Raw genomic sequence first — 13845 nt, forward strand, 5'->3', positions numbered from 1 at the left:
ATCTGGACAAAAGGAAAGACCCAGCAACTTCTGGGTCGCCATCATCTAATATTGCAGGAGAGACCAACCCATTCTCAATATCTGCCTGCTACTCAACAGAAACAGTTGTATAGAAAGAACTATTGCATATATGAAGAAGATGTCTTGTAAAAAATGTTGAAAAATAAGTTGTAAGAGATGAAAGCAACAAAATAATCTGCTCAGTTTCACAAAAAAAATAAAAAAGATATTTGACAATATTGCAGTCATAACTGATGAGTGGTAGAAAATGCTTGCAGCAGCCACTGAAGGTTTGTAAAAGATTATGAAAAAAAAATAATCTGCTCAGTTTGACAAAAAAAGAAAGACATTTGACAAAATTGCAGCCATAACTGATGAGTGGTATAGAGTACATGCAGCAGCCACTGTAGGTCTGCAAGTGAGGGAGTCACCAAATACAATACAACTAATACATAAAGTTTCAGAGCCCAGTTCTCAAAAAAAAATTCACAAAAACCAGAGAGATAAATCACAAAAAATGAATGAAAGAGAATGCCAGATAATTGGGCTCATAGATGAGTGTTGCACCCAAAAATAGTACCTGTTGGACAAATCCACTTCCAACAGAAGAAAAATACTTGTTAAAAAAGAAAGAGACAGAAGAACATAAATGTGTTTGGATCACCACCTCCAGAATTAGATCAATGATGTCAGCCTTAAGATTCTCCTTCAAATGATAGTTCTGAATCCAAATAACTTATTTGGGGCAAAGTTGTTAAATTCTGATTGGTTTACTATTCACGGTGAATAGGAGAACCCTCCCTGAAGAACTGAAGAAACAGAGAAGCACTACAGCAGCGAGACAAGTTACGGAAGCAGTTAACCCTACAACCGAAGACACCGAATGAGTAGGATATGTCAAGAAACTGAATTTTATTCCTCAAGTACAAATCAACATCAATATCCAACATCTATAGAGTATAGATGATGAAGAGTTGGAGACCATCAACCTCAAATAGTGGAATCTGATCTTCCACAGTAATTAGAACATGCTGACTACTGGATGTCTCAGGAAGACTTCCAAGATGAGAAGAGGTCCGGAAAAGGGAATTTTAAAAGTTAGGAAAAAAACAAAGTAATAAGTTGTCTGGTGCTAGCAAGTTGGTGCCAACATTACAGTACTGGATGTCATCAATTCAGTGACATAAATGGACAAATATCAAGCAATTGAAGGAGGTTAAACACAGTTAAAAAAACCATATTTATGCAATATAAATATCTTCATAGAGTGTCTATATAAATCTGCAAACGTTCTTAAGCCAACTTATTAGTTTGGCAATATTTCTGCAGTTTTCAGCTATAGCAATGTCTTGTATACAGAAACAGATAAAACCAACAAGATCTATTTTAGACTTATGTATCGTTGTAAGAGGCATGGTGTAATGTTAAAATCTTATACACCATAGCTATTTCCCCATTTATGTTTTCTTGATGTAATTTAACTTCTGTTATTGAATTTTTCTAGCCAATAATATGAATATAATAATATATACAAGTTGAAGGGCACAGACTTCAACGAGTATCATAACTAATCGAAAAATTGTTTTGCTTGAAATCTAGAACCTAAAAGCTATGATATTTACAGTTCTCAGGATTGACCCTGGTAACATTCCTTTAGGATCAGGAAATGTATTGATCTGGATTGATGACAACTAGCCACATGGGCTGTTGTATTTTATTACATGCTATTATATATTCTTTAAACATTGATAATTGTACATAATTACACTGGTTAGTGCATATACATAAATGTTGTGCATGTCTCTATTTACATCTCTCTTTTCCTAGATGCTCTATATGGGGTTATTCTATCATCAAGAATTTATATACCCCATATCTAAAAGGCATAGACCCAAACAGAGTGCATTCTGTGACAATGGTCCACATTATGGTAAGGAGTCAACTAAGAAAATATTGAATATTTCCAAGTGATCAGGATCTGTTCATTGCTAGATATGTCTGGCTTTCTTACAACCCATGTCCATTAGGTTGGTTTACCAATGCAAGTCGAGATCAACTAGTATGGAATTGGCTTAGAGCTGTCCTGTTTGCTCACACATTGTGTTAAGTAAAACCACTTGCAAAACTTTAAATGTTTTCATGTCCAAATGGAAGATAATACAAAGCCTATTTTGTTGGAGTTGATTATTGGACTCCCACAGCAACCCAAAGATCACCTACAATTAAAACACTTTACCACACAAGAAAGAGCAGTAGATTTATTGTGAAGCCTAAGATTTCATCAGATGCAAACAGATTATGATTACAATATACAATGAATAGTCCTTGATGTATGGACAAAGATGAAACCCAAGGAAAAACCCATAGGTGAGGATTAAACTAGATAATGACATGTCATAATCCTATTACTTGTGACTGAAAAGCAAATGACCTAAGTAAGCTTAAGCATGCTAGTGTGAATAGAGACTTAATAATAATAAATAGGTGATTACCTTTTTCACTCTAACACTCCCTTAAGTGCAACTTACAAAGTATGATGAAATGCAAAGATGCACTGATGATGAATGCATAGATGGATACCACTACAAGGCTTGATGAGGTACCTATATACAAATAAATAAACCTCTCACAACTAGAGAAAACAAGAAAACCTCATGGGAAATACTCCTCTCCAAAAGAGAGAAAAATGTAAACATGTACATGTGATGGAAGAAAGGAAGACTCAACATGACCCCCAAGTATTGCTTCTATCACAAACGTACAATCTATATCCCCCCAATAGAAAAGAAAAGATAGAGACTGTGAATCTCTCCCTCCCAATAAAGAAGTAGCTCCTATGCCAATGATAAGTGGCCTGAAGACAACAAACAATCCATTGCCTACAAATAGTATTTCTCCTCTCAAGAAGAAATAGATCGACTAGTGAATGTAGAATCCATTCCCATAATCTGATTGAATAGGGAATTTAGATCCAAATGTCTTCCCTTGAATGCAACTCTAGTGTCCTCACGCTAAAAAAGATGTCTCCTCCAAAATAGGAACCAAATGCCCAATCAAACAAGTAGAACAAGATGAAAGAAAAATCTGAACTACATTCGGAAAAAGTAAAGATGTGATGGCATCACTGCCAGATAGTGCATTACCTCCAATGTATCCTCCACATCAACAATGTGAGATTCCAAAAACAAAGATAATATGTTTGATAAATAGGAATCCCAAGTAGTTGTATTTGAAAGATAATGAAAGTCTTGTTACACTAAATCAATAAGAGCCATGGATATAGCAATACTAATCTCATCAAAAGCAACAAAAGATGAAGATATGACCTTAATAGGAGGAGAAGAAGCAAAAGAAGTCTGTGTCATCAAAACATGTAAGACTGTAATATACTCAAGCTCCTCTAAAGTATCATCATCAAAGTGTCTATTATCTGCATTATCAAGAGGTATAAGGCAATCCATATCAGGATCATTTGGGAATGGAGAGATATGAAAGTCTACAAAGATCTCTCAAAACTCTCATCCAATGTACACATACTCAATCAAGGTCTGATATAACACATATAGTGTCATGATCAACACTAGAACAAATTAATCCTACAAGATGATCAATAGTTTTATCCCATGCTAATTTCCTCTTAAGTGTATCTTGTTTAGGAAAGAGTCCATAAAGATAAGGCAAAATATTAAAACACCCAAGATGTATCGAGATGTTGTTTTGCCAAGACTCATAATTATCCTTATTTAGCATTCTCATAGAAGAATAAGTAGAAAAATCCATGATACCTCCTCAAATAATAAGATTAAAGACCAATAATCTCAATATATATCAAGAGATTGAAACGAAGTATTCTCATGAAAACAGAATTTTTTTAGGTGCTAAAATGTCTAAGTAGTCAACCAAAATGCAGCTACAAGGCAAATTGAATGAAAGATACCTCAGGCAAATTTTGAAAAATGTGCATGGATGGCTATAAAGAGCTCGTCAATACCTTTCCAGCATTGCAAGAATCACAAAATTCAAAGATTGTGGCAAAAAGTTATAAGCTTGAAAGCCAAAAAGGATGATCGGACTTCAACAACCAATAAGATAAGTAGAAAAATCCTTATTTAGCATTCTCATAGAAGAATAAGTAGAAAAATCCATGATACCTCCTCAAATAATAAGATCAAAGACCAATAATCTCAATATATATCAAGAGATTGAAACGAAGTATTCTCATGAAAACAGAACTTTTTTAGGTGCTAAAATGTCTAAGTAGTCAACCAAAATGCAGCTACAAGGCAAATTGAATGAAAGATACCTCAGGCAAATTTTGAAAAATGTGCATGGATGGCTATAAAGAGCTCGTCAATACCTTTCCAGCATTGCAAGAATCACAAAATTCAAAGATTTGTGGCAAAAAGTTATAAGCTTGAAAGCCAAAAAGGATGATCGGACTTCAACAACCAATAAGATAAGTAGAAAAATCCTTATTTAGCATTCTCATAGAAGAATAAGTAGAAAAATCCATGATACCTCCTCAAATAATAAGATCAAAGACCAATAATCTCAATATATATCAAGAGATTAAGTAATCTCATGAAAACAGAACTTTTTTAGGTGCTAAAATGTCTAAGTAGTCAACCAAAATGCAGCTATAAGGCAAATTGAATGAAAGATACCTAAGGCAAATTTTCAAAAATGTGCATGGATGGCTATAAAGAGCTCATCAATACCTTTCCAGCATTGCAAGAATCACAAAATTCAAAGATTGTGGCAAAAAGTTATAAGCTTGAAAGCCAAAAACGATGATCGGACTTAAACAACCAATAAACTTCACGTGGAATAAAATATGGAAACAATATCAACACCACTAGAAGTACATGGAAATAGCTTTTCAATGGCTATTCGTTTTCAAACATTCCATATTGTATGCCCAAGTTATGCAAAAAATTAAAAAGCTCCTCCTTTAGGGCCAAAGAAGATAAGGTGGTGATTATAGGGCAGCCCACTGGTGTTGACTAGCAACAAGCCAATTGTTGGATGGTGGCGCCAATGGCTAAGTGAAGATTGGGAGGCAATTTTTGGTGGTGTCACTAAATGGGGCAGTAAAAGGGTTGGGTTAGGGTGGTGGTGGCAACTTTTCAAGCAATTTGGTGGCAACTATTGGCAGAGGTGCTTCAATGTGTGAAGTGACCCAATGGCATGACTTCCTATGTAGGTATGTTGTGGAATGGGCTAAGGGATCTTAAGCCATCTAGATTCAACACGACTAGGGGGTTAGGCCCAATATGACACCATGCTAGAAAACAAACCCTAGGTGTAATATAACTGTTAATAATAAAACAACACCACTTTATTGAGAAACCCTGACATCAGTTTATTGCGGACCCCTAATGCCAACCTTCCCTAATTTGACTATCTATCGCATGATCCTGCTATAGAACAAAAACTACACTTGTTTTTTTTTATTTTTCCAACAACCAAAAACAAATTTGCAGCTATTTAAAATGCTTGCCCTCTTAGGGGGAAAAAAGAGCACCATATAAATCACTATGCATGCCAATTCTTGACACAGATTGTATAGTGGTAATGCAGGAACTATACAACTATATAGATCCGTCTTGCCATACAAATTTTTGACAATTTTTTCAAGACTTCAAAAAAAACAATTCTCTAATTTTTCGGAACTCCACTTTTGGCATTTGGACAAGTGATATGAGAGTTTTGATACCTTCTCGATGTAATGTTGATGTCCGTTTTGCTCTAGGATACATTGTTTGAATGCTCAAAGTCAGATCTCTCAAAATATGGACTAGAAATTGCAAATTTGGTGCTCTAATACCATAATGGGGTTGATCATTGAATTCACCCCAAAGATCACCTACAATTACACCTTATCACACAATAGATAAAAACAATTGATTTGAAGTTTGCTATAAAGCATGAGATTTCATCAGATGCAAAAAGATTATGATCATAACCTACAATGAACAATCCTCAATATAAGAATAAAGATGAAACCCTAGGTGAAGATTAAATTAGATCATGACATGTGTCCTAATTCTATGATTTGAGACAAAAAAGCACATGACCTAAGTAAGTTTAAGCATGCTAGAGTGAATAGGGGCCTAACAATAATTAATCGAGTGATTACCTATTTCACTCTAACATACTTCTCCATTGCAAAAGCCATCCTCTCAAAATTTGTCTCTAACGTTGAAATCTATCTAAAAGAAAACCTACCTCAAAGCCTTGTTCCACAAAGACACCCTTGAAAAACCTAACATTTTTGGGGCAAGGATTGGGACATCTCCCAAATGAAAGTACTCATGGGAAACACATACTCTCAAAGACATGTTTCCAAAATGTTCCCCTCTTTTGGAGATGCCACAAAGACACTAGGAGATCCCAAGAACCCTCAAGGCACTCCCTTACATCTCCCAAGCGCATTAGAAACACTTTGGCATTTCCAATGTCATTTAGCTCAAAAATTGCATTTTTTTAACTCAAAAATAATAAGGACTTGGTGTCGCAAAAAATGTAGCAATAAAATTGTGAAAATGGAGTGCACCATGAAGGTTTGTGTTGTTTCAAAGGCCTTAATAAGGGCTTGGTGGCAAGGGCTCCTCCACTCAACCTTGCCCAATATTACAATATGGAACACACAATGGGGCATTTCCTGCAAACCACACTTGAGGCTCCGCCCCCTAACCCCAACAAGGGGCAGTGCCCCTCAACCCTGCTAAGGACTCCACCCCCAAAACCATGTCCGCCATTGTCTCGCCACCACCCCCAAATCTAGGCCCATGGTCCCCCTGACCCCAAGATCAACCCCCCCATCTTGAGACCCCATGGAACATAGCTTCAAAGGGCCTTGTTGAGAAATAGTGCACATTATCTTTTGGCCAGCTCTTGCTCTATGCAGAAGCCATACTCATTTGAATTTTGTTTCTCATGGAAGAAAGAGTTCACTCAACATTCTCTGCCAATATTATTTATCTTTTGGATAGGATTTAAATACTTTGATATTTCAATAGTCTTAGCAGAAATTTTCAATCAAGGAAGACGCCAATATCAGACTTTATGTACCACATCACTTTTCTTCAACAAATAACTTTCTTCCAAGCATATACTAAACTAGAAAAACTAGAGTTCTAATCACATGTACCTGTGCTGGAGATAAGAGGAAAGCCAAGGCTGAGAAGAAAAGGTAGAAAAGGAAGCATAGAAAGCATTAGACTATGTTACATCCTGATTCCCTCAATAGGTCTGTTATGATATCATCACAAAGCATTATTCTATCATGGTTTGCAAACAAAGAAAGAAAACTTGGAAACGTTAGTTGTAAAAAAGACATATTAAGGGGCTTTATACCTTTTACACGTATGCTACATTAAAATCTCTAGGATTTAGTAAAATTAGGCATCTCAACACTCCGCTCCTAGGAAAAGAACAAATATTACATTGCATGAAATACAAGCAGCTCAAAGAGATTTAGCAAGATCCATTGAAAGACATCTACTCCCCCTACAAGTTTTAAATTGCCGCAAAAAATTCTTAGCATAATTGTAAGTTGTTTTTCCTCGTACAATGCAATATAGGTCATGTGGAACCAGGCACAATGTAAGGTGAATGTGTGCACTCTATGAACAAAACAGGAAATTTTGAAAGAGATAACAAGGAATTGGAAATTAAACTTGAGGAAATGAAAGCGGCTGAAACATAACCAAAAGAAAAAGAAGAAACTTCTGCTTATTTGACGAGGCTTTCTCACTTATCACACTCATTAGCTATGAAACTGTTGATTAACTCAAGTTAGGTTAGTATTAAAACCAGCTAAGGTCTCTTTACATTTAATTGGGTGACCTCATGTACAATCAATTTTGATCTCCTCCTCAAACTTTGCATACTGGAGAAACATTATCTCCTATTTAATCAGTGATCATTGAAGAAGGAATTCATACTATTCGTTTTGCGCATATTCTAGTTCATAGTATCATAAAACAGATGCAAGCAACTCTGAACTGTCTTGTGCAACTTAGCAGAAACCTTGGCTAAAAGCAACTTTTTATTCAGGTTTTACACACCCATGGGTTCCAAATCAATTAGTGTAGAACCAATCTCCACCGATGTCTCCTTAGAATGTTGAAATCAGTCTTTGGGCACAAATGGCAACCAAACAGATTCAACTACACCTCAGCAAATAAGCTAGGGCGAAAAAGCAGAGCATCCAATTTTGAGAGGCAAGGACCTCGGTACCGGGGCAAAGTCTTCCACATACTGCTGCCAAGGTCACAAACAAAAGGGCATGGCATACCTCTTGCATGGAAGAAGAGCACCTTACCGTCTCCAATTCTGTTGACTGTGTCCACTGGCAAAGGCTCTACAGTATTCTGCTCTAAAGCAGCACAGCGAACAGAATCCAGTTTCAACAACTTTCCTGATTCCTTATCCAGTTCCCATATATCAAAACTACTGAAAGGCAGAAATTCCCAGGCTCCAGCTGCAATTATCAACCTACCATGACAGTTAAGCACAGATGGTGATAGAGGAATCGATCTCTCAAAGGGAAGAAGTGATCTAGACCATTTGTCAAGCTTTGCATTGTAAATACTTAGTCCATGTGGGGGTCCTGTCAATGACAAAGCAAACAGAAAACCATTCACCCACACAGCCCTGTCCCTCTTGCATCCACATTTAACCTCGACCTCATTGAAGCAGTGGGTGTCCCAGCAATCATCCAGAGAATCATACACCATCACCCTTATTTCTTCCTTAATGGACACAACGTCAAAACTTGAAAGATCGTTCAGGTTCTCTACAACATATACAATATAGCTGTTTCTGGATGTGTCTGCCTTCATCCCAATCAAAAATCTCTCCTTACTGAACCCCAATTCAGGCAAAATTCTCCAAGACTTAGTAATAGGGTTACAGACAATCAACAATTGGTTGCTTTCACAGAAACTGCCATAGCAAATAAGGCCACCATCAGAGGCCAGAATCCTTCTGTGAGTTATACCAACTGGAAAAGTGACACCCATGGTTAACCACTTTGCCTGTGAAGGGTCATAAGCCGCAATTGTATCTCTAGATTGATACATGATGATTAAAGGTAGCTGAGGAGGAGAGATTTTGGACCAAAGGCAAGCAAAACCCTTGGATGAAATAATGTTTTTCCACTGTTTGCAGACTAACTGAAGGCGAATTATGGCATAAATGGGTAAGAGGCTGAAAACCCTTATCATGATATCTTCAGGCAATTGAGTCCGGACAACTTCGTTGTCCATTTTTGGAGTTAGAATTTGCAAAACTGCGTAACCAATTGCTTTGACAGGAATTTTACATTCTCTGAAGTGTTTTCAACATAATAATTGAAGGGAGTTGGCTCTTACCTTTTTACAGGGTCAACAGATAAAAGAGAGTAGATATTGTGAAGCAAAGCATACAGACAAAGCTCTTCCGAAACTGCTGATGCTATACCTATTAAATGCATTAATTTATTCCATACAACTGTATTAGTGGTCTTCAGTCGTCATTCACATCTTTTGGACGTTTATGTCCGACTCGATCCATATCCATCTGAAATAATTTCAGACACTCTAAATGGGATCATTTCGAACACTACATTTCTTGTGGGCGCATACGGGTTTCTATTGATTTTACAAGTAATTAAAAGTAATCTATACTTGTTGTGGGCGCATACGGGTTTCTATTGATTTTACAAGTAATTAAAAGTAATCTTTGTGAGTTTTGTATCATATGAAGAGCAATTCGGTACTGATTGGCAATATTGGCCTTTTGGCCCTAAACATAGTTGATCATGTCAGCTTATCAATTTTAAATAGATTAAATAAAATATTTAGTTATTTTGTAGACATCTGATTTCTGCAATTCATAATGTTATTGTGCATAGTTTTTAGTAATAGCTATGTGAATTTATTTTTGTGATGTTTCTCATCAAACTCTATGTTCCATCATTAAGAAAAATATGTTGTTGAAGATGTTAGATATTTATTTGTATATGTGTTAAAAGTTAGTGTTCTCATTTGATAAATGTCTCAAAATTTATAAATTGGTTGTGATATGTTCTAGTTTAAATGTGTCTTTGTGAAATTAATTTCTAAACATGCATAATTGATCAAGTGGTGGGATTGAACCCAATCTATGAAAATGAATTGGTAGGGAATGAACAATTGTGATAGATTCACCTTTGCTCAATTTATCTATGTCTAAGTGGCATGGTATCTATAAACACATTTAGGAAGTTACTAAGCAAGGATTATTTTCCCCTTAGTCAGTCCCGATAGACACATTTGGGAAGTTACTAAGCAAGGATCATTTTCCCCTTAGTCGATCCTTTAGATATACTAATTCAAAGATGATGAACAATTGTCAAATGTGCATGCAAAGTACACAATAAATGCTAAAAAGGGAAGAACTGTGGAGATAAAATTGTAGAGAAGTGAAAGAAATGCAAACAAAGCACCAATATGTGAAACATGAATGCATTATGCTACCCAATTCTCAAAGATGCAACAAAGACCCTTTGCATTTACAATTGATTTAACCTAAAAATTTACCCAATCCTCACACCAAGGCTAAATTGTTAATCATCCACCAACTTAGATTCCAACCTTCAACCCACCAACTAGTTGATTACTTCAAATGATCAAAACTTCTCAATATATAGCACTTGCTACCTACACTGCCATGTGGAATAAAAGTAGGTCACTAATATAAATGTGCATACATAGAAAAAATCCAAACAATAAAGTGTTGTTACATACAGGAACAACTACCTTTTTTTAGTAAATGTGAACCTAGCATTTATGACCTTGAAAACTAACGCACTATCAAAAGATCTAGTTGTTTCCATCTAACAAAAGTATTTTGACAAAAATGACCAACTCCTTGACATCCCATGTCACTCTATTTCTCTGAGACACACAGGGGCAAAATTTTATACAACAAGCCAACATACATCTTACAAAAAAAATGAGGATTTGGAGAAAAGAGAACATGCACTTGATAGAAATGTGTCAAGCTATGCGAATAGACATAATGTGCAAGACACAACTAAAGTACCCTAAATTAACAACATAAACATGTGAGTTAAGTTAGCACAAAAACAAACTAATGCAACATGAGGTGCACACAAGATAAGTTGCATGCAAGAACTATAAACAAATATTATGGGTAACGCAAGATTACTTAAACACAAAGATTTTCTCCTACATTAAACATCCCTAGTAAAAAGACAAAGAGGCAAGTACTCACAATAGAGACTGCATAAATAACTAATTTGTCCACCCAAATTATCAAACTTTATTTTTAGAAACTCAAGAGCCTTCCTCAAGTCCCTTATCCTTCCAACGAATTAGATATTCCATTGACTTAGTTTGCTAAGTCTTCATGTCTAGATGCATGTACCCAATATTTATGAAACTTCCTCTCACTAATATTATGACCTTTCTTTTACAATCAAGCACTTCCATTAATTTTGCATCCTCGAGAATTTTAGGCTCATGGCATTTAACAACCCATCCTACTTTTTTTCATTTTTTGCAATATAGAAAATGTATATGCAATGTTTTCAACACTTTTTAATCATCTAAATCCCAAAGTGGGCAAGTTGAGAGCATATGGTGCTTCCAATCACATAACTATTCTAAATGAGTGCAAATACATAATGATATGGTGGCAAGTCAACTAGAATACACAAGTAGGAGAGTCAACCTAATCAACAACCCTTTGGCAGATTGTGTAGAATGGAATACAACAAACAAAGTTAGCCTTATCAACACCTCTTTAGTGGGCTACATGTATACAATGCAAGCCACTAGAATAATTTATAAGGTTGACTCAAACCAAAATGGCTAACAATGTGAGCTTGTTCAATTCCAAATCTAGTTGAATGATATACTTGTAGAGTCAAAAATTGTATACCCCTTTTGCAGTTTCACCTACACTTTGGTAGCCACTTTAGTGTCCATCCTCCTAGCATTTGAGTAGGCTCATTTCATCCCTTACATCACCCTTTTTCCTTTCAATATGTTATGGACACCTTTTTAGCAACTACCTTTCAATGTCAAGTTTGATTAACTGTGTGTTTCTCATGCCACTTGCCATTTTGTAGTGTGATTTGTCTAGAAACTAGTGTGTCTCATGGACGTATGTGTGTCACACAAACGTCTTATGGCAAATCTTAACATTCAAATATCAGTTATGAGCATTTTTCTACTTATCATCTACATCTAGGTCAGTGGAAACAACTTGGAATCTTCCAAAATGAATCGACAACACTCTTTTTCCCTCCTATGCTCTCTTTTAAATCTATCTTTTTCATTCATGAAAGCTCTTTGGATTCTCTCAAGAAATCTATCTGGTTCTCTCATTTTTCTCTTGCTCTCTCTTGATTACAATAGTAGCCTCTAATTTGCTACAGCACTCTCAAGCTCTCACATGAATCTTTCTAGCTCTCTTAGCTTTCTCAAGCCTATCTGGTAATACCTTTCTCATGCCTTTGAGCATCTTGGGGATTTATCACATCCCTTATTTATTTGATAATTTCATTATTTTATCTATTTATCTTTTTGATCTATCTATCTAGTTGTTGTGGAGGTGGAAACACCAAAATAGGGATTTGATTGAGGCAAGTCACCAAATAGCCCCAAAAATATTCCCTCTTCTTCTTGTGTGCAAGTTTATTGGAAGCATTCAAATGCACGAAGGATTTTTTATGTTTTATTTGTCTAATTTCTATTTATTTCTATTTGTATTTATCATCTAGTATTTGTTGCTATAATTTTAACTTCTAGATTTTGCAGGTTAATCAAAACATAGATTTAGGTCTCCACCATTTTCAGAGTTTTTTTTGTTTTGTCCAAACAAGCTATAGTATGTCGCACAAACATTTGTGTGTCGCACTAGCGTCCTTGGCTAAGATGCTTAGATTTGGCCTAAAAACTCCTTGTCACTTGATCTTTCCATTTCTATAATCAAAATCTACATTTTCTTTATTTTTAATTAGATATCTTCACCATTTTCACTAGTTGGGGATATATTAATGTATGTTGTGAAATTGGCTCTCAAGGGAACATAGTTTTTCCCTTTGTAGGGTCACTTTTTCACCATTACATTTTAGTGAACCCAATGTGAACACTTCTTCTACATTATTTTTAAAGCACTCTTTATCAGTCCTTCAAGCAGTCATTATACCCCTAAAAAAAAGGACAATTCCAATCTTTTCCCTCCTCAAAAAAAAAATGGGGTGTTGCCCTGAATCACATTCCATGTTGTCAGATAGGATATGTGTTGGCCTTCAATCGGCTTGTCTATATCTCTATCTCAAACTAAACTTTCTATTTTCCTTCCTTCTATCTATTTTCAGCTTTGTTAAGAAACTTCAACAAGTTCTTCTACAACCGTGTGAAAGTGAGTTCTTTTTCTCCTTTCTTAGTATTCTTTATTGATCACTCTCTCTAAATTCCTTCTACTTGTGAGGGTATTTTAGTGCGCGAGAATGAAATTATTGATACTTTTCTTAATGTTACTCTACCATCTTTTCATTCTAATGTACTCTCTTCTAGAGATGATGCATTAGTGAATGAGGACTCTCGTCTCACATCTAATCTCCCACAAGCTGATGTTGAGCAAGTTCCTTCACTGATTCTTCTAAATATTGTAATGACTTTATGAATGTCATTGGTGTCAAGCTACTACCCCTAAATTTCCTAAGGGACCATTCATTTATGTGACTATGGCTAGTCCTTCTCCAAAGAAAGATATGTCCATTCATGATATCCCATTTGAAAGTAACTATCATGATCTTTTCATGAGATTTGATCAATCTAAAAG

General features: G+C 35.7%; 1 protein-coding gene across 1 annotated transcript; it reads right to left on the reverse strand.

Annotated features, from left to right (window-relative positions):
* Positions 1-7790: 7790 nt before the first annotated feature.
* LOC131040325 (F-box/kelch-repeat protein At5g15710) lies at positions 7791-9631 on the reverse strand. Its single transcript, XM_057973223.2, has one exon. The coding sequence runs from the start codon at positions 9273-9275 to the stop codon at positions 8175-8177; it is 1101 nt and encodes a 366-aa protein (XP_057829206.1). The 5' UTR covers positions 9276-9631; the 3' UTR covers positions 7791-8174.
* Between the last annotated feature and the right edge of the window lie 4214 nt (positions 9632-13845).

The sequence above is a fragment of the Cryptomeria japonica genome, chromosome 4, assembly GCF_030272615.1.
Source record: "Cryptomeria japonica chromosome 4, Sugi_1.0, whole genome shotgun sequence".
In the NCBI taxonomy this organism is placed as follows: Eukaryota; Viridiplantae; Streptophyta; class Pinopsida; order Cupressales; family Cupressaceae; genus Cryptomeria; species Cryptomeria japonica.

What these genes read in the sequence shown, in the direction of transcription:
- LOC131040325 (XM_057973223.2), bottom strand. Translation starts at nt 9,275, where the DNA reads ATGGACAACGAAGTTGTCCGGACTCAATTGCCTGAAGATATCATGATA.